A 24,637-nucleotide genomic window follows, 5' to 3' on the forward strand; every position below is an offset into this window, starting at 1 on the left:
TGTCACATATCATTGTAAACTGAAACTATTTAGGTTTTGTACTCTTGGTTGAACAAAATGAGACATTTAAAGACAGACTCCGGCTCTCGAACTTCTTGGTGGGCACTTAATGAGACTAAATGATAAAACAGTTCATTGAGAAATAATCCAGATGAACCTGGGATGATAATACATGTTTCCGGCAATAAAGATAATACATTTTAAAAGTAATTATAGCTCTCAGATAAATGTTAAGCAGTAAAAGAAGAAATAAAGTTGAAGTACTTTGAGTTACTTTCCACCACACACACACACACACGCTCCGTGCACCTCAGCCTGTTTGTCTCACCACTTTCCCTCTTACGTCTGCAGAAAAGCCTGGTGTTGTGCATTGGTGAGGAACAGCCCAAAAACTGCTTCACTGAGCTGCAGGTGCTGAAAGGACATTTTGACATTGTTCGATTTCTGGTGCAGATTGATGACTTCAGGTAAGCAGACCACAACCCCCTACTCTAACCTCTCTCCTCTCTACCCTTGGCTGGCCTCGATCCCCCTGTGATTGACAGGAGATCCTCACCTACAGCAAACTTACAGAGCATGACAAGAGCCCAATCATCACCACTGGGTGATTGTGTGTGCACAGTACGGTGTAACCAAAGCCTGTTATTGTGGTCTGCACACACATGCACGCACACATATAAGGATTTTACACCTGCTATTTTCTCTGCGATGCTTTGTGGAAGCATGCTGCACAGTGGCATGGTACAGTGGGTCTGCATAAGTGGTCAGATTGGGATTTATAACATAACTAAGTACGTGTGTGTGTGTGTGTGTCAGGAGGTGTGGGATGCTTCACGCCTGGCCTCCTCCAATAATAACCCCCTCCTCTGGGTCGTGTCCTCTCCGCACACACAGGTCCACAGTCGGGGGCAAAGGCCAGAAAATTCTCTCCGGATTGCTTTTGAAATCTGAAAACGTATCCTCGACAGTTCCTTCTCTTCTCATTTTATCTCTCTTTTTTCATCCGCTCATCATGTCTGTTGATTTTGGGAACAGGTAGTGCGGATGCTCGGGGGTCAAAGGGCAAATGAAGGTGGTAAGCCCCAGGACAGATGTTTTTTAAGATTCCCCAGGCGGAGATGGACTTGCAGGAAATGATTCCTCACTGAAATAGAGATTTTCTTGCAGTGTTTGACTAGTCAACCTGCTGAAGATGAAACCTGCCGACATCTCTGAGGTATATATGTCACACGAGTCTGGTTTCAAGAAACAACTCATTCCTTCCATGTAATCTTTTGCAGATGTGCCTCAGCTGGGGACGATGGCCTTGTGTTGGTGTGGAATGTTGAGGTAATATGTTGCAAGTTTATTATCATTGTTTAATGTTGCGAACATGGACACACTAATTTAAAAATATTTTTTTTTGCTTGGCTGTTAGACAGGGGAGAGGCTGCAGGAGCTGAGGGGCCATTCCCAGCAAATAACAGCCATAACAACCTTCACCTGTAATAATGGCCTCACATCGCACACCTCCCTCATCACGGCCTCCTCAGACAGAAGTCTCAGTGTATCCTTATACCAGAAAACACCATTACATTTAAGAACACTCCAGATTCATCCACATGTAACTGTTGGGTTTGTTATTCGATTCTCCTTAATCCTGAATTTTCCAGTTATGGGACCCTGATACAGGCAACAGGGTTCAGACCATTTCAGATCTTCAGTCATCTGTAAAGGTAATGTGATAAAACCTATGACATAAATGTGAGTATTGTTTTGCTCATTGGTCTCGTGTCTGGATAATTGCTGTTGTCTCTGCGTAGTAACCTGCCCCTAATCCTTCCAACATGACACATGTCTAAAGTGATTAATGTGAAGGCAGCAGCAGCAGCACTTGATTAAACACTAACAGGGGAATCAAACGCATGTCTTATAATGCCTTATTAAGAACACAAAAAAACCATCAGCGCTTAACTATCATCCCTAATGCACACATACAAAAAAGTCACTGAAATTTAACTATAAAGAAACCTCCTTCACACATCTATTAAGTGACAGGTGTGGCAGAGAACAGTAAGTGGACCACACATTTTTGAAACTTGCAGTGATATATTAATTTGGAATGTTTTGGTAATAGCCCTTCATCGGGATTTCGTCTGACGAAATTGAAAAACAAAACTTGAGTTCCACAAAGGTGTAACATCTACTGCAGAACTGTTAGATCACAATAAAAAGGTTTAATGAGGTTGTCTGCATTTTTAACATTTCATTTAGTCTCTTAATCTAACTTGTCATAAAACAGCATGTGTTGATATAAATCATGTAATTAAGATAATGTATCAAGCTGATTAATTATTAGTCGCGGAGATGTTTATTAAAAAATATAAAATCCATGAGTTTACTGCGCTCACTGTCCTTAATTATCAGTCTGATGGTAAACAGAAGCAAAATTTATAATATAAATTTGTGGTTACATTTACAATATCAAAGTGTGTATTTACTTTTTATGTTAATATCAGTTTCATCTCAGAAGCAGTAAAATATAATTGTCCACAGAAGTAGTTATTTATGTGCTAAATGATACATAAACCCAAGTTTCTGCTTTTTGCAATTTAAGGCTTCAAGGTGCTTCTGGTTTCCTTGTTCACCATCACAATCCATTCTGAAAAGCTCCATACAAAGATATCTATCTTTTTATCTGTAAACTGTATTCAATGTATTAAAACTTGAAAATATTAGGCAGGAAATGTTCAGCTGCAAAAATGCTAAATACATCCTGGTGCTTCACATTGGATTTTCTTGTATATGTCAGTCATGGCATCTACGACTCCACCTCTTCAGACTTAATTGTTGGTTAATTGCTGCAACTAATTATATTTGATTCTTTCTTCACTGGAATGTGTGTGTGTGTGTGTGTGTGTGTGTGTGTGTGTGCCCAATTTAAAAATAGCACATCTTTATTTCACCCAGCTGTGTGTGTGTGTCTTCCCTCAGTGCTTGCTGGTGCTGGAGCGACTGTGTGTGTGGTTCTCCGGTGGGGAGGAGCTGTGTGTGTGGAACAAAGACTTTCAGCTGCAGTGTCACAGACAGAACCACAGCGACACTGGTGAGGAGAAAACAAGGGGAAAAAAACAACTGTCACAGAACACCTTTCATTAGTCGTCTGTTGCACCAACTGAGTTCACCCCTGACACCGCTGTTTGCACACATGCTGATTACTGTTGTTGTCGCATTTTACCATTTTGCAGGAATAACTGCTTTGATAGAACTGCCCAAGAACTGCATAGCTGCTGCTATGGATAAAGAAATAAGTAAGAGAGAGATTTTAATGATGTCCCCTAACAGGATTGTTTATTTCTAACAGTATGTCATGAATGTATAAAGGAAAAGCACATGGCTTAAAATAATGTGTATGTCTTCCTCTTTTCGCAGTGATCTACAGGTTGACATTTTCTACTGATTCCTCTGTGTCAGTGGCTGAAATGCGCTGTCTGTCCGACCACCAAGACCAGATTCGAGCTCTTATCAACGTCAATGGTCAGTGTCCTCGAGGAAACATTACTGAACATTTGTAGGGTACTTGGAGAGCACATACCTAACATAACACATTATCTTGCCCTGGATCAGCCCATTTATCCAGATCCGCACCAAAGTTGAATCTGGTCATGCCCCAAACCCTCAACAAAATTCAATTGAAATCAGTTCAGCAGTTTTTGTGTTATCCTGCCAATAATCAAACCAACAAAAAATCGTCCATGAAAGCATAACCTCCTTGGCGGAGGTATTTAAAGCGACTTTATCTGACTTTCTACGTACAACTTAATCATGACTGTGCTGCTCTGTATGCTTCCATGTCTTCCTCAGATGGGCTCTTTGTGAGCGGTTCCCATGCTGGCGAGTTGATCTTATGGGATGCGATCGATTGGAACATTCTGGCCTACGAGCACATCCTGTGGGAGGAGTCGCAAACCTCCGCTCAGGCTGAGATACGACTGGGGGCTCCCAAACCCAGCGAGATGTCCATTCAGCATCTCACCACCAATGGAAAGGTGAAGGAGACGGGAGGAGTGGATGTGGTTTTCTGTCATCAGAAAATTACATGTTGTTTTGTTGTTGTGATACATAAAATAAATAACACACTTTGTGTGTGTTGTAGCTCATCCTCGCAGCGGTGGGCAGTGGTCTGTATGTCTACAGCATTCGGACCAAATCAGTGGTGGCCTACAGGAAGGTTGCCCATGACTCCAATGTCTTACACACCATGCTGCTGTCGGACAGGTAACACATCTCACATTCGTCTTATCATTTCTTGTCTCTACCCTCTCCAAAGTATGACAGAGAAGTAGGATTACAGTATGAGTACATCTAAAGGTTTTTTCTTTGGATAAATACTTTATTTCTAACTTTTTTTAAAAATATTTGGTTTGTGATTTGTGACCCTTTTTATACCATGAAACTCTTACTTGTGATCTCTTTCCATGGGCTGTGTGACCAGTTCAACCAAAGACAGATTTTCTTCCTTTTTATTAGAATACTTTTAGAGTCAGAAAGACGTGACATCATTGAGTAATTAACAAGAACAAAAAAGCAAAGATTAGATGAAAGCGCCTCAGACTTATCTAGACTGAACAGTGAAACAAACGGGTTTCATGCACATCAGGTTGCCACTACCCTGGTTCTTTCAAAGATGCTCTTGTAGATCTTAAGGAAGCTTCAAGTCAAAGCTTCATGTAAAATGCAAAGGTCTGTTTAATAGTTTGAAAGTAACTTCTCTGAAAAATCTTTAAGATATTTCATTTTATGGAATATAAGCTCAGTAAATTTGCTTTATTTTTTATGGTTTATTTATATTTCACCATAATAATTTTTTTTTAATGAAACATGATATAAATAAATGAAACATGATAAGAATATATTGATTGATTTGTGTATATATAAGTGTCTTCCATCAAATGATGTCCAGATTGTTTGGGCATACAGAAGACGAGACAGCAACAACTGACAAAATGATCACACTGGAAATCATAATATTGGGTTCAGAGGTCAACAAGAGAACATTTCGTGAGATTTACTTCACCGTCAGAAACAGTGTCCTCTGGTTCAGCCACCACTTATTTTCTAGAATTGTTTTCAAAACATTTAACATAAGTTTTTTTGTTAATAGCACATCTGGACTCTAAGTGGTTTCTTTATAGAGTGGTTTCTTTAGTTCACTGCACATGGGGCAATGGAACTAATAATGAAATGAATCTTTATCAACATAAAAAAACCCCACAAACGCTGCTTGTCATGATTGCCTTTACTTTGTGTCTGACTCTGTCTCAGATGCCAGTCTGGTACACAGGAACCTCTATCCTCTGTTAGATAAATGTAATCAGGTGATCAGTCTGGTGTTTAATCAGTCAGCTGTTGAAATCTTCTTTGATTTCAGTGTAATTTCTCAGCTTTGGTTTATTACAGATATCCTTGAGCTCAACAATACAAACATCCATAAAGATGCCTGCAGAAGTGGCAGCCTGAGTACAACACAGTGCATGTCTGTGTCCTAACAGGAAGAATAACTAGAAATAGAACAGCTTGTGATTGACATTCAAGCTCTGACACTGTTGTCTGTTTTAGCGCGTTGATGTCCTGCTCTGAAGACGGTAGTGTGAGGATGTGGGAGATCCAGGAGTTACCTCTGCCTGGGGAACCTGCCTCTCCAGGTGACATACACACACACACACACACACACACACACACACACACACACACACACACACACACACACACACACACACACACACACACACACACACACACACACACACACACACACACACACACACACACACACACACACACACACACACACACACACACACACACACACACACACACACACACACACATAATAAATGCAGAAGGAGATTCTCTGCTCAGATGCATTCACAACAAAACAGAAATCCCCGGAGGATTCAGGTGAGGGGTGCAGCAGCAGGCAGAGACAGGAGGTAATGTATTTATTCCACTGCAGAGATCACATTTTTGTTTACAGCACATTGACACCGGTGTCGGCCCTTATCACCGAAAACTCTTTAGACATCTTCCTCAGTGGCTTCTTCATCTCTGGCTCCTCTTTTCCATCCTGAGGTATTTGAATTATTTTTGTTTTTTATTTTTGTATCTTTCGCGTGTTTGAAATTTCATCAGCGTTCTCACATCGGCTCATGTGAGTGTTCTCACATCGGCTCATTCGGACGTCCTCAGGGGTTTTTATTAGGGGACTTACTGTGACATTTGCATTCTCACATACAGCTCCTTCAGAGAATGTCAGGCGATTACCCAGAGTTCAATGCATGTCTGAAAGCAGCAATAAACACAAACAATACAAGAAAAACACAAACTATTTCAGGTCTGGCCTCACACTGCTGATGCTAACATAAAGACGTATCAAGTAGAAATCCATCGTCCTATTTTATTCCTGTGGATTTGTGTTGTTAAGAACACTGGATTACGATCCCAGTAATTGATCACATACCTAAGTATGAATCAGAAAGTTCAAAGACTGAGGAAAAAATAGCCTCCACTCAACTCAATATGTGTGTTTACAGTGGAGAGTTTTGATGTGTGGAGGAACACTAATGCAGTCCAGATGTGCTGTTGTGTTTATCAAAGGAAAAGTGTTCTCTCCTGGCACTCAGAGAGGCCGTGTGTTGTACTTGAGTGCGGTGGTCTTAAGTTGAGTGTTTGTCTGCGTGTACATTTTGTCTTTGATGGTCTGGCTGCTTCTAGTCAGTGCAGAGCTGTGCTGATTCTGAATAGATCTTGGCTGGAGAGAACATCCCTCGCTAATCATCACCAAAGGCCTCTTGTTTGCTTTATGTCTCTGTAGCAAACCAGAAACCAACTACATGCATCTCCTGTGGTCTTTAAGGGAAAAAGTTAGTATATTTCAACCTGGCGTGTTTCACGTGAATGGGGCCATTTCGACAATTAGACTTGGCAATGAAGACTTTTCAAAAAACAACACTGTAATGTGAAAGGAGTGAATATCACAGAAAGCATTTTCACCAACCTCTGCAATTCCTCTCAGCTCTATGCAGCTGTTTAGCATCTTTTAGCTCTTTGTTTTGGTTTTCAGACTCAACACTAAGGTGTTTTCAGTGAAAATGCTCTAAAATCCAGTGAACTACTTCATGTGCTCAGCACCAAATCACAGATGACCATAGTCAGAAACCAGCTGATGAATATGGTGGAGCATTTAGCAGCTTTGGAGCCAGATATTTCCCCTCGGAGTAGGTAGAGACCAAAAACAGAGATGAAGGAGAGGGGATACTGGACACAAACATCTAAATGCTTATCTTTCTCTTTAATAGCTGGATGTGTAAATAACCAAATGTTTTCTAATGAGTTTATCATATCAATATTAAACTTTTGATAAGTCAGTGTTAATCCCAATTTATGTCCATTACCCTGAAGTATAGCATTTGCAGGTTAAAGGAAAAGTCCGGTATATTTAAGCCTGCTGTATTTCTCCTTAATGTGGCTATTGGGACTATATGGAAATTGGTAACTTTGCATTTAAAACCTCTGTTGTAGAAGTTAAGGGAAATTACTTTAATTATATAATTTGTATATTGGGGCAATCTGCTTGAGCCTCCTACAGATTTACATATAAACCTTATCAATTCAAATGCAGTCTGACTGAAATGAAGTGTTGAAAGCAGCCATGATGGCTAAAAGCATAAGGTTCTCCATCCAAGTCAACTTGTCTTTCACATCACATGGAACCATTTGAGCCATTTTCAATATGAAAATATTATTAAGCTTTAAATTCAGAGGCTCAATCAATCAGTTGTAGAAGGATGGTTTTCTCTTCAGTAGTAACAGTAATAGTTTCATTCAATATTCTAAAAGTGGTTATTTTCAACTCAGGGTTCTTTGGGATGTGGACATTTGGCCGTTCTCACAAACAGACCGGTCCTCCGACAAAGAAGATCATAGATGTCCCCAACACGAGGACTCTGGAGCTGACAGGGGACCTGATCGGACACTCCGGGGCAGTGCAGGTACGATGACGTGCAAACATACAGTATGTCTCGCTTCAAGATGGTGTGACAGTAGCATTTAAAAAAATCAAATCAAATCCTTTTGCATTCCGTTCAGATGTTTGTGAGCTTCAAGGAGAACGGTTTGGTCACATGCTCGACGGACCACCTGCTGATTCTGTGGAAGAACGGAGAGAGGCAGACGCACCTCCGCAGCCTGGCACTTTTCCAAAAACTGGAGGAGAATGGAGGACTCTGACCTTTAACCTTTGACTCCCTGCCTTGACAAGGAGAGGTGGGACGGCGTTGGTTGATGTGTGTGTGAAAAAGTAATTTAAGTTCTGTGTAATGATTGTTGTGTGCGTTTACTTGTAACAGTTGTCTGCCTTCTGACTGAAAACCAGTATTTAACTTGAATTTGAAAAACTCATTAAATACCTCATCTCAGAAACAAATTGTAATATCTTTACTTTCAGCCTTGTGTGATTTAAGTGCTGTGATGCTGGGGCGTCCCTCTTTGGGGTCAAATGCTGGTTCATTGCGTGGCCATATTGTTAGGTACACCTGTACAATCTCTTGCAATACAACAATTTCATCATGAATTCCTCATTTATAAAATTCATTTTTGGTTAACAATGTTATAAGTTTATTACTGAAGTCATAGTTTAAGGTTGTGTTACCTCACTGCGTTATATTTTCATACACAAGTGAGACTGTGACAGTACGACTCCATCATTAGCTCTGACCTCTGCTGAAACATAGTTGAATTTATGCCTTTGTGACAGTGTCAAAAATGTATATTTTAGTCGTCATAAAAGTTGACTCGATGACATAGAAGCTGTACTGGGTTGCATTAGACTGTACCTAATAAAGTGTCCACTGAGTGAAAATCCTTTTGGTGCGTGTGTCTTAATGTTTGATGTTTCACATTTCTCTTTGTAGAGATTTGTCTTCCCCATCATCTTGTCGACCAAAAGCCCCGTTGTGATCCGAGACCATTTGCTCTTTATAACATCAGCCCAATCATATTTTGATCAACACAGAGTCCGAGCTGTTACCATGCTCTAAATCAGCTGAATTGGTCTATTTGATGTCCTTACTTGTCTCATATGTATCAGCTAAATATGAAGCCTGGGACAGTTAGTTTGGCTTGGCACAAAGACTGGAACAGTGGAAATGGCTAGCCGGGCTCTGTCCAGCCTCAAAAATCATTTTACGATATGTCCAGCACAAACCCACCATTAAACCTTTACGGATTAAAAGAAAAAGATACAATTTATAGTGCGCTTTATTTTGTTGGCAGTTTGTTGTTTTGTTTCTACCTCTGGACAGAGCCTGGGCAGTTCTTTATCCCTTTTTTGGCCTTAATATTAAGCAACACTGACCAAGAATTGGATCAGTTTCCTCATCTAATTCTTGGCATAAATGTTTTTCCCAAACTGTCAAAAATGTTCCTTCAAACACGCTGCTGCCTTTCATGTAACAGGCACATATTTAAAGAATGCTTTAATTGTCTCTCACAATACATTTGTGTTTGACAGGGAACATCAAAATAAGACATCATAATCCAGAGAGAGCAAAATACATTAAATCTTTCAAACAGACATGGTAGATTTTAAAGTGACTGACGGAAAGTTTGTGTCCCTGCTATGCATGAGGCAGTAAAATCTTTCAAAACACACAGTACAGTTCTCATCGCCAGTGATGATGATGATAATGATGCATTTTCTTCTTTGAAAAATAATTTGTATATAACATTATCACCATCTAATTGTTCTGTTTATATGAATGATATAAAACCACACAGGATCGGCACGTTGTCGCAGCCACGGCCATCAGTGTGGAACATGAATGAGCGTCTATAGAAATCACTGGAAGTGATGAAGGCTTATCATTACATAACAAGCAGTTGTACAATCTGGTTCGGCCCCGGGGACACTCGGAGCGAGGCTTTAAGCGACTGGCTGTAATCAGATCTCATTCATATCGTTACAATCCAGTCACTGCTCTACACAGCAAAAGGCAAGTTTGTCGGAAATACTTGTAAATTGTCTTTGTGAATAGAAATCTAGCAAAAATATCTTCTCGTGGTCAGTGAGAGCAGTCATGAAACATACAAACATTCAGAGCTGGAGCCACATTTAAAGTCACTCTAAATAATAATAACAAAAAAAGTCTTGTTTTACAGATTTGAGGAAGTCAACCCTGCAACATATAACAGCCTAAACACAAGTTACGCACGCAAATCTCGCAGAATGCAAAAGCAAAAAGTGATATAATGGCTTGAGTATGTACAAGCACAGCAGTTCCATCAGGTGCTTTACAGTGTATTGCAACATGAGCAGACCTAAACACTGAAACAAGATTAAGGCGTTGATTAAGACCTCGATCAACAATAAAACACGACATCATGGTGAACACGTTGAACGTGGATGTGACCAGTTCTGTCTCGTCCAAACAAAATGAGCTGAAGTCAAAGCTGACGAGACAACTGTGAAATTCACATTGGAGCCAACTGCACCTGATTCGGTTTGTGAGTCGTACACGTGTAAAAGCCTCGGCTGTACAAAAGAAATGAAAGAAGGTCAGGACCATCGGGACGGAACTGTGAACACTGACTCGCCAGGTCAACTCAAAGCTGCAGCACAACGCACCCAAAGTCTTTAGTTTTTAAATATCTCAAACTTCTATGGCTTTTTCTTGTGTTGTTTTTTCTTTTAAGAACAGGAACTATTTCAACCAATAAACGGGACTTGTTTCTGTTTGACCAAAGAATAAGGCACCTGTAAAGAGCTCTCTGTGCCTTTGGTTAACACTGCAATGTGCGTCTTCCTGGATTGACAACTCATGATGTAAACACACACAAAGCCGCATGTCCTACTTCACTCATGACCTTCATTCAAGTGCAGCCTTGGGACAACAACTGGTAATGGAGAGAAATTAAATTCCGTCACTGTACTAAAACAGCAGCAGTGGTAATCTACTAATTCTATTTTATTAATTTATAAATTGATTCAAAATGGTTCCCATGCGGTAGAAGTGCTTTTCTCACCTTCATGTGATCAAATTTTAAAACAAAAGTGCTCTGAAAAATACAGGTATTTATTGTCAATGCACAACTTCTGCAACTCCCCCAGTTGGCCACCAGAGGGCAGACACATCATAGAAATTCTCCACAGATCTGATGGCCTTTGTCAGACGAATCCAGATAATTTGAAAATTATGTGCAACAACAATCCCCCCCCCCCAGGATAAAAGAGCCAATAGCCGCAAGGTGAAAGATTTAAAATACAACAACAAAAAATCCGTTGAACAGAAACCATGTGAGGGGCAGAGCTGATTAGAGTTCGGAGCAGCAGGCGAACGGACGCTGGCCCCGAACATGGATCTGCTGCTCCTCCATTCATCTGCCTCATCAATACCAGTGTGTAAAAAACACTAAAGATTTGTGCACCACACAACAGTCACATATTGTCACAATTCAGAATTGATTGAACTGTTTTTTGGGTACAGGCGTCTACAGTTAGTGTCGCAGAGCTATGCATTGTAACATCCGATAACTCAAACTCAAACAGCTCGGATACAGTGCAATTCAATTCCCACAATTTGTTCTCATACGCATACGTCTCACTTTATTTGACGCAGATCTTCACTGGCTGTTTTCACATTGCCACAAGACCACGATGTAGAGGAAATGACCAGCAGATATTTGGATGAGATATTTCAACCCCCTGTTATGTGACTGCAGGATCTTTAAATCCAGACATGATGACAGAAACAGGCCATTTTGATGCCACCTCTGATGACGGGGCTGAACATTGAGGAAGCCTGTGTGCTGGGTGATTCACTCCTCCCGACTGGAGCCTGGAACATGTCTCTGGAAGTTGTAGGACACAGGGGACGTCTGACTGGTAGCAATTTGGCCCCAGACACAAGTCAAAGTGTGTCTCATACTGCCGGCCACGCCCCAGCTTCTTAAGAGTTGATCAATCCGGCTGAGCACCTTCACAGTTTCAAAAATTTGAAAATGAACTTTTTGAGTACACGCACATTCACCAGCAGAAAAGAGGAAATCTCTTTAGGTCCTTATTTTCAGTCAATACCTGTAGCTTTGGTGCTTTGGTTGCCATCTTAATCACCTTGATTCGTTGACAGCAATAGACAGATGCAGATCGGAAAGATTTGGTTAAAGAAACTTTAAAAAGGAAAGAAAATGGTGAAAAGCGCATTAAGCGAAATGAAAAAGTCCTGATCAGCTAAAGTGCAGGTTTCTGGTGTGTTACACTGTATGGTGCAGATTGTCAGGTGAGCTGTGAGGTCCACACAGTTTCATAGAGGTGCTATTAGGAGCACGACACCGCGGGGCTCAAATGACAACCTGTTCTCCGCTGGCAGCGCGTCACCTTCAACTCCAACCACGCAAGAAAAGAGGCTGTGATTTGAGATGGAAACGGCGTCTCAGCGTTCATCAGGGCCGAGATGAGACGAACTGCTCCACCGCAGGGCTGCGTCCGCCGTCCCACCCTGCTCCGGGTGATGGGGGTGAGAAGGCGATGAGGGGTTGGTCAAGAAGGAGGGGGAGGGCGCAGGCTCTTGCACTTCATCTCGTCCAAGCCCTTCCAGTACTTGTAGTTTTCTGACAGGTGCTCCATGAGACCAGGCAGGCTGGCAAAGGCTGCAAGGAGATGCACAGAAAAGGTGAGGTGGGTTGAAGAGACAGCAAAAAAACAGACACAAACAAGGCAACTTCACCACTAGTCGTCACTAAATTTTAACATGTCTTGTGTATCGTTTACTGTTTGGTTAAATGGAAGCACGGTACTCAAGCAATGGATGTCTTTGCATCGCTTGCCGGCGCCATTACCCCTTGCCAAAACGGTTCATTACTGAGGTGCAATGAATCCTGGGATAGCTTGGGCTGGGAGGGATCCACCCATTTTCGGGGGTGGAAAGGATGCATTTGTCAGCCACATTTGAAGGAACCTTTGAAATGGGGCAGCCTAGTCGTGCCACTCGTACGCATTCGGTCTTGAAAAATGCAGCATCTGAAGGATTCAGCACCTGAAATAAGACACAGCTAACACCTCTGGTTCTGCTGCAATGCCTTAGATCTTTTGTTAAAGTGACTGTTGATCATGAATCCATTAATGTTTTAAGAATGCAATGTTAAACATTGGTGTGCTGCTTTGATATGAATCAATAACACATGGAATTCCCTACTTGTAATACTCACTGCTTATACTGATAAATTATCAATTGATGCGTAATTTTGTATCAGAAAGACAATAACTTGGGGAAATAACGATTTGATTGGACGAACTGTGCAAAGAGTTCTCTTCCATCCCTTCCACACAAAGAACATTATGAAGTGAGCTCCTCAGGGCCAGTGAGGACAGGGGGAATAATTACAACAACCACTAACTCTGTCAGTGCACAAATGAACATGTGGATATCATTTTTAAGGCTGAAAATATGACCCTATCTTCCAATGTTAAATATGAGTCCTCCAGGAAACCAGGAATAAACACAAACACCTACAGTGAAAAGCCTGGGATGACTACACACACCTGCCATCGGCCTCTTCCTGTTATCATTCCACACAAGCTATTAAGCATGAAAATCTGTGTTTGTGTCAGTGTGTGTGGTTAGTTCATGTACACTGGCTTATGTTGTGTACACTTTGGGATGTAGCTCCCACATAAAAGGGCTGCTCGGGTGAAAGGTCTCTCTGCCTCTCTCTCTCTCTCATACACACAGATTTTGGTTGGCCGAGTGTGTGCTCTCAAGAGTGTGTGTGCATGACCCACTCAGGCCGTGTTATTAACATCCTGGTCTGCTTGTTGATGGCCCACTCTGCATTTCAGGGAACCAGCAGTGACTCCGCTGTGGCCTGACAGTGACCCTGGTGGATTGAAAATCGGCCGCATGTGTGTTTTTGTGTTTATGTGCGAGTGAAGTTCTGCTCGACTGCTACCCAGAGATCGTAAACCCCCATCCCCTCTACCATTTTCCCAACTTCCCTTCCCCTGACGCCCTCGCAGCTTCTCTCCGTCCCACTGGCATTTGGAATCTTTCCGTGACATCAGAGCAGTGTTGACAGTAAACAAGTCCCCTCTTGGGAAGACTAAACTAAAAGGGAAATTCAGTGGGAATGAGGAGCTACAAGTGTTTCCCTTGACTTGTCCTCTTCCTCCTCCTCCTCCTCCTCCTCCTCCTCAACCTGTTCCTGTAATTTCCTATCCTTCTATCTGTCTTGAAAAACAAGAATGAAGAAATAACTAAAGGCAGTAATGGAGGGCCAAAGTGGATATCTGAATCTCATAGAAAGTTGATCAGTAACTAAATTTGGCATTTGATTGTTCAGTTGGTCTACCATCACTGTCCAGACTGTATCTACAAACAACTACTGGATTGCTTTGAAGTTTTGTAAAGACATTCATGGTACTCAGAGGATACGTTTTTGTGAGTTTGGTGTTTCCTATGAAGTTTAGTCAATCTGAACTTCGTACTGGATACAAGTACGTTTACTAAAGTCGACAACGAGACTGCTCGCACTGAAGGAGGTTTGTCACGGAGTAAAAATGATTCCTTTAATTCAAAGGAAGGAAAATGTGCATTCCACGGAAACGATGTTTACTAGAAGTGGACTTTATAGACCACCTGTCTGACTCACAAACTAAGAATGCCACCCTGACCTTTTACTAGCATAATCAGACTTGGTAGAAATGTCCAGTATGTGGCTTTATCCTGAGGTACGCAGCCTATTCGAAACTGAAGTGGAACGGGACATGACACGACGCCACATCTAAAAACCCTCCACATACAGAGCACACCACAGAAAAGGTTGATCTTACCATCCCAGGCGTCGAACATATCAGTGATGAAGTAGTCCATAAAGGAGATCTGAGATTTGGGCACGCTGCAGGTGTTCCTGTCAAACACTGGCATCACCACTGGCAGCCCTTGTCTCTTCTCCTCATCTGTCTGCAGGGCACACACAGAGAGATCACAAGGGAAGATGAATGCAAACTCAAGATGTATTTGCCACATGGAGGAGTCAGAGACGTTAAATGAGATCAATCCACTCCCCCGGACAGATTTGAACTGCATTGTTCTATCAAACTAAGCGGTGTTGGCGGTGTCCACCCACCTGTGCAAAGTACTCCTCTGAGATCCGTCCTGCCCATTCGATGCAGAGCTGGAGCGGCCTGCAGGGGTTGGCCACATCTGCACATTTGATCAACATCCTCTTTATCAGCAGACGGTTCTCCGGAGAGTTCCTGATGTTCGCCTGACCCTCACAGTCACTGTTTATGCTCTGTTGGAAAGACATGAAAGACACAAGTCCTTTCAGTAAAACCTAATTTGACATGTCTGTTATTAATTGTTTAGAGGTGGGTCAGCTTAACATGTGAGAATGTGAACAGTTTCACATGATAAACTAATAATAAATGACAAATCACTGATATATCGGTCTTTGTAGGAGACACTGAATCTCACATTGTGACAAACAAAGCCCCCCCACACTTACACTTGTGCTGGTCTCTTCTATTGCAGCCATTGGCTTGTTGATGCTGTTGACGAACTTGCTGACATGCTCAAAGTGCCTCGTCATCTCTGTGGCCAGCACCATGTCAATGATGGCCTGCCGCAGTGTTCGGAACTGATTCCTGCCACCGGTGAAGAGCACGAAGAGGATAAAGAAGCATTTGGCTCGGTGTTATTAGTCGTACACAGATGGATGCCTGCTGCTGAGCATAGGGGAAATATTAACGCCACTAACTGCGTCTACAGACCTGTCGATGTTCTTAAAGATGTTGCTCTTGCTGTCCCGGACAGTGAGCTGGAAGGCGAGGGCTGCGTGGTGGCTCTCGAGCACAGCGGTGTCGTTGTAGAGGATGGCCAGTTCACTGCCGGCGTTGCACAGGAAGGAGTTGGTCCTGCCCGGGTGGTCCACGTCGTGCACTGTGGCTGCTATCAATGCTGCCACCTCATCCAGCTGGTCCAGACTGCTCTGAATGAGACAGCAGAGACAGAGGGGGGGTGTCAGCTTGTTGGTTACTTTAGAGGACACATTAAATGTTATAGTGGATTATTGTAGACACACTGTTGACTAATGTTTGGGCCTGTTGGGCATGCTTTGGATGGAAGTGCCAGTAAAAGCAAGCTAACACCAGTTGCTCATAATCTATGTAGTGGTTATTAGATATTTGGCATTTTGCGGCTGCTCATTCAAATAAATGGCAGCATCATCTTTCTTAACAATAGCTGTTAGGACACATGGCCTTAATCGACATGAAGTAGACATATTTTTGTATCTCAACATATAGAATAAACCTCGGTATGATACTTTGTTCAGATGTAGGTTCTCAGGTAGCCAGCGAAATTGGGCCGATTATGGCATCAGTGCACTCAGTTGTTTTCTGACAGTGGTTCAGTTGAGGTGAGTCAGGCTCTGGCCCAGTAATGGTTGCCAGATTTGGTTTGATTTTTGTTGTGCAGACTTGGGGCTATGTCGGCTGAGAACTGGCACATCTGCCTCATTTAGACCAAGTGACCATAACGACCCAGAACAGTACAGGTTGAGTGTTGATTGGGGAGTGAGGCGTTAGGGTGAGCTCCCTTTTTCTAGGTGGAATTGTTAATTAATTAGGCCAGTAGGTTGAATTACAAAATCATTAACTATTACTACATTCATTTAAATGCATCCAATATTTCCAATATAGTATAACCTGACACCGTCATACCAACACACAGCAAAATGCACAAAGGTGCATGTGTTCCATTATTTCCAACGTGCGTGTCTTTCCTCTAACCTTGACTCTCTCCTTGCGTAGGAAGTAGGCAGTAGCGTGCAGCACGTCTGCTGCGTGCGTGGAGTTGTGGTAAGAGTTGGAGGAGTGGTAGCTGCCCTCAATGAGCTGCAGCCAGGAGCGAAGCGTGGCCTCGGAGCAGTTCAGGAACTCGCACACCCCGAAGCTCGTGAAGATCTTCAGGCCGAGGTAAGTCAGCGGCCTGCAGGGGTCACACATTGGACGGGGTGAGTGAACAGCACGTGTTTAAGCAGCAAATCAGTGTTTTCCCAAACTTTACCCTATACCTCTGTATTCTACTCAGCATATAAAGGATTTACAGTGGGTTATGTGAGAGACTTTTTCTTTACCTGGCACACTGACTTCATGCAGTACCTGCAACCGATTGCTTCCAGTCTTTATGCTACGCTAAGCTAACCAGATGAGGCTGAAGCTTCCTATTTACTGTGCAAACATGAGGGATATCAAACTTCTCATTGAACTCTCACAAGTAACGAAAATAAGTGAATTTTCCCAAATATGTCAAATTATTATTAGGTATTTTATTTTAAAGAATATTTGATATGTACCCAATTTTTGAAGGCGATGAAATTTCAATTTAGAGGATGATTTTCATGTAATCTGCAGATTTTTTACATTGTCAGTCTTTCTTTGAGTTTGTCTCTTTAGTACCTTTTGTGCGTAGCTGCCTCCAGCTCCAGGATGTTGAACTCCCAGCACTCCTCATCATTCAGCATCTCGGCGATGGAGGGAGGCACGTCATTCAGAGTGACTGGTAAGGCCAGCTGGCTCTGGCTCATATCTATCAGATAGACACAAGCGTACACGCACACACGCACACACACACACACACACACACACACACACACACACACACACACACACACACACACACACACACACACACACACACACATTATTCAAGGTGATTTGACCATAAAAGGGGGCAAACCAAGAGGCAGCTTTGTCTGAGATTTGATGGATAAATACTACAGTGAGTGTACAAATCTTGGCTCTCTCTCTAATATCTGTACACATGTGCAAACATACTGCTTAAGTGTCTCACTCTGTAAATCTGATCCTTTGAGACCGTGGCAGAAAGACGGTGTGTGATTAGATTGTTTAAAAAAAGACACGAGAGCGGTCAGAGCTGCGGCTCTGAGGAAAGAAAACCGTCCTTAACTTGATGAAAAAGAAGACAGTTTCTTGGAAAACAGACTCTTTAGTTAGATCTTCCCTCCGTTAAGTGCTCTTGTGACTTTAATCATCATAATGGGTTTACATAATATACTCAGATGGAAGAATTCATCAGAACATTGTGCAGCTTTCAGCATGACAATAGCCACCTAAAGCTTGATATTTATTCATGAGATTCACTCCAGGCAGCAGACCTCAAGTTCCATGATCCCTGTGAGGATGAGGGCTACAGGCTAAAATGTCTGCACTTCTACCTGTTCTTAGCTCTAACGTGAACTGAGCCTGTGAAGAAATGTGAGTCAAGAGTGCTGCTGAAGTTTAGCCGGTTCAAAAAGGACAATAAATAGTTTTTACGTTATTCTCCTCAGTACTATGAGGGTTCGAATGACATCATCCTCACTTTCCTGTTAGTTTCATTGCACCTGTTTGCAGCTGGACCACTTTCCCCTTTTATTAGTACATGGTGCTTATATGGTTTGTTAGGTAACATCAGTCAGGCCCCAGTAAATCTCTGACGAGCTTCGACCAGACTATAGCTATAAACAGCCAAAATAAGTGAAAACGCCTGTTGTAGTGTGCAAGGCCAAGGCTACATCCACATTATGATGCTTTCCTTTGACAAAGCATCCACCCTGCTACGGCTCCCACACTACTCTGGAGCTTTAGAGACGCTAAAATGGAAGAAGATTGGAAACGCTGCTGGCCCCGTTTTAAAACTGAGAGGGAGCCAAAACGCTTCATCAAGATCATTTTAGTTTGAAACAGTGTTTGTAGTAGTATGGATGTAGCCTTCAATATGATTTAAAGTCTTTGGTTCTTGAAAACTCACTTTTGCTGAAAACATATTCATTTCCAGAAAGTCTTCGCAGCCCGTCCTGCAGACACAAAAACAGTTCAATGAATTACACATATTAGCTCCACTCAAAACATTCCAGCAAAAGACAGATATTTAGGAATGGAAGAATAAAGATGTTTTTAGTTTTTTTCGTATATGTGTTAAATATCTTTGACTAAAACCAACAACGTTAGTCCATCTCTAATTTTAATTTCTCACTTCCCTGGTCTGTCTTTGGATCTCAGCCCCAAAGCTCTTCTCCACTTAGAAAACTCACATGTGCAAGTGTATTTTTTTATGGCTCAGTAATATCATGAACCAGCTGGGCAGCGTGGTTTCTTACAAACATGAATCAAACTGGCATAAATGGTGTATTTGTTTAAGATTATTTTCACCCAGTGAAAACAGTGATAACAATTATTTGTTAACAACAACTGGAGCTTTGTGGCAGAGAGGAATAAGACACATGCTTTGGATAAACAGATCATAAATTATACGTTTATAATAATATAAATGTAATGAATAAAATATATCACCAGACTTATCTTTGAAATAGACTAAAAACTATATAATAAAAAAAAAAAACGTTGCTGGATGTTGCTGAACTCGACTGACAGATCTGAAAAACATCTGCATGCAGAGACTCACCTCATAAATTCAAAATAAAACGCGAAATAAACAAAGACTCAGTTGGCACCCCAAAAATACAGATTGGATTTGATTGAGGCCAGAACCTTCTTTGTTCATAAATAATACACATTCAATGTCACATGCATGAGGTAAGAAGGTTTTTACAATGTGATTTTAAAAAACGTCTGGTTCTAACCTATTTAGTGTTTCAAAGTAAAACTGAAAGAGCACACAGGAAGTATCAACACCGCCTCTTACACTCATGAGCCCCCCAACCAGGTCGTTGGTGTGGGGGTCATCCTCTTTGGAGGCGAGCTGAGGGGAGTAGAGCTCGGTGGTCCTCAGGATCTCCAACACGCGATCCAGAGCCTCGGCTACTGTCACCGGACTGTTCTCCTGCGCTGCATTGATGATGTTTATTACCTGGGGGAATAAACATGCTGTTTAAAAACATACACTGCATACAAACAAATTCACAAAGAGCCCTCTGCAAGACACGCCGTAACAGAGCGCTCCTTTCTTTGTGCATGTGTCGTGGTGATGTGCATGTGATGCCGAAGACTGGGGCAAAACAGCTAAATAAAGCCGCGTCTCGAACACACAAGAACATCACAGGACCTGCAGCAGGAGGCAGAACGAGACAGTGTGACCTACTGTACACTGTATATCATAAAATGATGACCCAGCCTACAGCTTGACTCGGGTTTATTGCCGCTCACAGCGTCTGCTCCCGAAGCTCTGCACATCATGAGGCAGGGTCACGGAACATTCGGAGAACACCGATCATAGAAACACGCTCACCCCCACATGCACTAACAAATCCCCCATCATGTGTGGAGAGTTGGTGTGGAGCAGTGAATCCAAAAGGCATGATGCTCTTTCACAGCAATGGTTCATATTGTGTAATCAGTCCTAAGAAATGTATCTTCTCAGGACTCTACAATGTTTCGGAAACTAACCTCTCAACCCAGGAAGAAAGGCCGGGGTTGTGTGGGGGTCATGTTTTTGCTTATCTGTTTACTACAGTGTCCTATTAGCCGGAATTCTGAAAATATTCCAAAGAAAGAAAAGATTTCCACGAAGTCTGGTCACTCTGTGGGAAGTTTAAATATAAGTTGAGGAAAAAGAGGCTGTGACACATCTCACTAACAGGAAATCACATTAGTTGTGTCTGCTACAAGCCTTTTATGAGCCAAATGTTATGTCCTATTAGCAGTTGTAAGAGGTGAACCCTCCATTATTGTCTCAGTCCAACAACATTAAGGCAGTGAGGACAGCTCTAATGGACACTGAATGGCTTTGCGGTGTTGGGATAATCCACTAAAATGCTTCAAAGTGCCAGGAATTGAGCAAACAGATCTCATGTTTGAATGGAGGCGCTGCAATGAAGTCCTGAGCACTTTCCTGCAAATCAAGCTGGTAACGTGCCACAAAATAACTCAATTCTTGGGGAAAATCCAACGCATGAAACCTGCTGATCGCTGGTGGAGGAATGATCTCTGTGGGATTTTTAAAGTGCTGAAGGCACGAACCTGCGTTAAAATGATTCCTTAAGAAAGTGTTCATTGGATGAATAAGACCCCTGCAGACAGGTTTACTGCAAAATCTGAACTGAGCCATAACTAGCGCAAATATGTGTAAGTCCATAGAGTGCATTGATCAGAATGATGTAAAATCCACACTAAATGTAATTATCTTTAGAAAATTGTTCCATCAATATTGTTTTCAGATATTTTCAATTGATAAATCCAGTGTTATAAAGCTAATAATAGGTAAACAAAAGCCAATTTAAACACAAACAGAAGTGGTGATTGACAACTCAAGTCACTGCGATGGTGCAAGTTTTTTCAATACTGAGGTAGAAAATACTTTTCTTACCTAAAAAAATTTAAAAGCATTGAACCAGAGATGAAAAGTAAAAACAAGGCCAAATTTAGCTAATTCCTCATGTCTAAAAATAAGCTATGGTCTTTTTAATTACACATAAATAGAGAGAAAAAATGGATTGTAATTTAACGTTAAATGTAAATTAAACATGTTTGCTGGAGGCTCAAAATAAAAGAAATCATACGTATGTAAATAATTTGAAAAATAATGAATTACTCAAATGATAATAAAGCTCTAACGTGATAAGTTGAAAAAGACCAAAACCTGAAAAGTGTTAAAACAAATGTTCCATTATTTTATTCTGTGTGGGACCATTAGGTGTAAAATGATTCAACGCTGAGAGCAGCATACCTTGGTGATGGGAGCCTCGATGGTCATAGAGTGAATCCTGGCGACGGAGGAATATCTTCGATTCTGTAAACTGGGAGCTGTAATTCAGAAAATAATGATTTTTAAAATAATGATAATCATAGTATGCTTCACTGATTATTAGCCAATTCAAACTTAAAAAGGGTCTGCAGTAGTTAGCCTTAATCAAAAGGCTCGTGAATAAAAGGGACGATTAAATGGAAAAGTATAAAGAGAAAGGAAACGTAAATATGAAATGTGTAAATATAAGTTAGGAGGAGAAGAGTTCTGTTTTGATTAGAGAAGCAGCACTCGGCTGAAAATAGGAGCAGCTGCGTCAAAGTGAGTTGAGGGGGGAGGTTCTTGATGTCGTCCGCTCCCAACATCTCTTTTAGGATCTCTTTAGCTCAAGTACCTCCCATTACACAGTCTGACTCATTCTCCAGTTCGCCGTCTCCTATTCCATTCTTCATCTCTTTCTTTGCCACACTCTTCCTTTGTGTTCCGGCCTTTGTAGTCCGACTTCCCACTGCGTACTTAATTCATCCCCCTTGTCATCTTCCCGCTCTCGTTCTCTACCTCTCCTGCTCGTCCTCCCTTATCAAACTGGATTCATTCAGACACATGCTGCACTTTGAAAGGCCTCACCGTCACTGCCGCGGGAGCTGAGCGACCTGGCATCAATTGAATCTTTCCTTCGGTCCCGGTGACGTAGAGAATGGCACTCTGTAGAGAGGTTGAGGGAAGTAATGGATATTACATGTACACTGCATGATTAGACTCATGTAGGTGACTCTCGGTTCGCTGGTTCATTTTGAAGATATCCAATCTTGCTGATACTGTATAACACGTCTAAATATTGCTCTGGTTTTTTTCCCTCTGAGAAATATATAAAAGGTATATAAATAAAATAAATAGGTAATTCTGAAAAACATCATTTACAAAATGATTCATTCATTCAAAGGCATTTCCTCGAAGAAAAGTCTCTCTAACTTTCTTCTTAATCCTTGATTTAAAAAAAAAGAAAAAGGAAAAACTTTTAACCAGTTTCCCGAGTGAAAAATGTAAAAGCAACGAACTCATATAAATCCTTTATATAAAATAACCATGAATAATAAATATAGATAATTATACATGTACTTTGCGGCTACCATGTTTGTTTGGATTGGAAAAGATTTGCAAATTGAAAAAAAAGTGCAGCAGATGTGATTTTGTTACTTCCAGGTGGTTAGAAGAGTCGGACAATGAGAAACATTAACTCAAATATCTCAGGTTATTTATCTTTAAGGAGAAACAGACGGTCATACAAATAAAAAATTATAAAAAAGATGACATCAATAAAAATATATTTAGTTACATAATTTAAATTAAGCGTTAACCTATCAAAACCAAAACCCTTTTATTTTTCCGTTCCCATCCCTCAGTTGGTTAAATAAATACAAAATCTTGTGTACTCTCTATTTTCAGCACCTTTAGGCAATATGAAAAAAGTACTTTTAATAATAAATTTAGTTTTTTTAAAAAAGATTTATATTTACTCTCCATTATAAATATTAACTAACAATATAATGAATTGATACATACCGTTACATAATTAAAAATGTATATAATAACCCTTTACTACATTTCGTCAGTCTGGGGAATCCAAACATTAGCCCTGAAACTCACATGCAGAGTCACAGAACTGATCTAAACCATGCTGCTTTACAATCGTCTTTATAGACAGTGTTAAACACCTCTACATAAAAATGAAGAGACTCTGGTAACATTAAAAACATGAACAATTTAGTAGCACTTAAAATGGCACTTACTTATAGCACTTTGTAGTTTTGCTTTTTTGAAGAAATTGAACTTTCTCTATTCTTGTTGTTCTGGGTTTGTACCCTCATGGTTGAATGCACTTATTGTAAGTCGCTTTGGATAAAAGCGTCAGCTAAATGAAATGTAATGTAATGAAGTGGTAAGTTACCTGACTGAGAATGTTCCCCACTGCATCTCTCCTCCTTGTTGAACTTGTGGATCTGTCGGACAGAGAGCAGCAGCAGATTAAAGTCAAAGCCTGGACTGGGACCAGGAGTCGCTGCCACTTCACCTTCTCTGAGATCTGATTTCCTGCTCCTTGGAAGCAGCTCGCTGGCAGGATTATAATTCCGCTGATTAAAGACCTGACGTGAGTCAGCGATTTGATGCACTTTATGTTTTGATCTTTTCATGGAATCTACACGTACAGCTCAGTCTATCGATGTGTTCAGAACAGATATTTTCTATTACACTGAATACTGTATTTTCATGGAGCATCACTCTGTGCACAACTTGAAAGCAGTGAGAAGTTTGATTTCAAGGATTCTGTAAAACTACGACCCGTGAAGCTGGTGAAAAATACATACAGCACTCAAAGCCAAAGACTAGGATATAGATTTTATAAATCTGTGTTTCTGTCTAAGTTATTATTCCATAAAAATGTATAATTTCTTTGTAAACAGCATGTCAAATCTGCATTACATGACTACAACATGTAACAAGTCAAACCACGGTAACTTACACACTTGCCTTTAAGTTAAGTAATTTGACCCAGTCATGATGAAAAGGGAAGAGAAAAAGGCTAGTCGTAGGCAAACCACCATCTCAGCTGTTGACTATGGAATTTATGAAACTTAGTGTTGTTAAGTTAACTTTATCAGATACACTAATTCAATTGTAAATAATTTTTTGAAACCGATTTGAATGTCTTTTTACTTTAAATATATCAACATAAAGTTTATTTTCTCAAGAAAAATATACTATAAATGGACAAGAAAGTTGAAAGAACAGCCTTTGTGTATCTACTGAATGATCTCTTTACATTCACTGAAGATTAGCCAAAGGCAGGATGCAGTGTCTTTATCTTATGCGTATCATTGTGGTCTGTACCAGTGTAA

General features: G+C 41.1%; 2 protein-coding genes across 3 annotated transcripts in view; one reads left to right on the forward strand and one right to left on the reverse strand.

The window, feature by feature from the left end:
• The window catches only part of wdr41 (WD repeat domain 41), a 10,315-nt gene extending 1,416 nt beyond the window's left edge, over window positions 1–8,899 (forward strand). The window contains exons 3-14 of the mRNA XM_035185032.2: window positions 352–467; window positions 1,281–1,329; window positions 1,418–1,546; window positions 1,653–1,715; window positions 2,974–3,085; window positions 3,228–3,290; window positions 3,412–3,516; window positions 3,844–4,028; window positions 4,136–4,257; window positions 5,599–5,684; window positions 7,897–8,030; window positions 8,128–8,899. Coding sequence (XP_035040923.1) covers window positions 352–467; window positions 1,281–1,329; window positions 1,418–1,546; window positions 1,653–1,715; window positions 2,974–3,085; window positions 3,228–3,290; window positions 3,412–3,516; window positions 3,844–4,028; window positions 4,136–4,257; window positions 5,599–5,684; window positions 7,897–8,030; window positions 8,128–8,268 — 1,305 coding nt within the window. The 3' untranslated portion in view covers window positions 8,269–8,899. The remainder of the gene's footprint in view (window positions 1–351; window positions 468–1,280; window positions 1,330–1,417; window positions 1,547–1,652; window positions 1,716–2,973; window positions 3,086–3,227; window positions 3,291–3,411; window positions 3,517–3,843; window positions 4,029–4,135; window positions 4,258–5,598; window positions 5,685–7,896; window positions 8,031–8,127) is intronic.
• Window positions 8,900–9,502: 603 nt separating this feature from the next.
• pde8b (phosphodiesterase 8B) overlaps window positions 9,503–24,637 on the reverse strand; it is a 41,413-nt gene continuing 26,278 nt past the window's right edge. For both annotated transcript variants that reach the window (XM_035141457.2, XM_035141458.2), the window contains exons 11-22: window positions 23,689–23,740; window positions 22,368–22,445; window positions 21,723–21,799; window positions 19,743–19,907; window positions 18,849–18,894; window positions 17,495–17,624; window positions 16,826–17,024; window positions 15,806–16,023; window positions 15,541–15,679; window positions 15,160–15,327; window positions 14,864–14,993; window positions 9,503–12,684 (exon numbers count right to left, since the gene is read on the reverse strand). In XM_035141457.2, coding sequence (XP_034997348.1) covers window positions 12,575–12,684; window positions 14,864–14,993; window positions 15,160–15,327; window positions 15,541–15,679; window positions 15,806–16,023; window positions 16,826–17,024; window positions 17,495–17,624; window positions 18,849–18,894; window positions 19,743–19,907; window positions 21,723–21,799; window positions 22,368–22,445; window positions 23,689–23,740 — 1,512 coding nt within the window. In that variant the 3' untranslated portion in view covers window positions 9,503–12,574. The remainder of the gene's footprint in view (window positions 12,685–14,863; window positions 14,994–15,159; window positions 15,328–15,540; window positions 15,680–15,805; window positions 16,024–16,825; window positions 17,025–17,494; window positions 17,625–18,848; window positions 18,895–19,742; window positions 19,908–21,722; window positions 21,800–22,367; window positions 22,446–23,688; window positions 23,741–24,637) is intronic.

This window comes from Hippoglossus stenolepis, chromosome 18, assembly GCF_022539355.2.
Source record: "Hippoglossus stenolepis isolate QCI-W04-F060 chromosome 18, HSTE1.2, whole genome shotgun sequence".
Classification (NCBI taxonomy): domain Eukaryota; kingdom Metazoa; phylum Chordata; class Actinopteri; order Pleuronectiformes; family Pleuronectidae; genus Hippoglossus; species Hippoglossus stenolepis.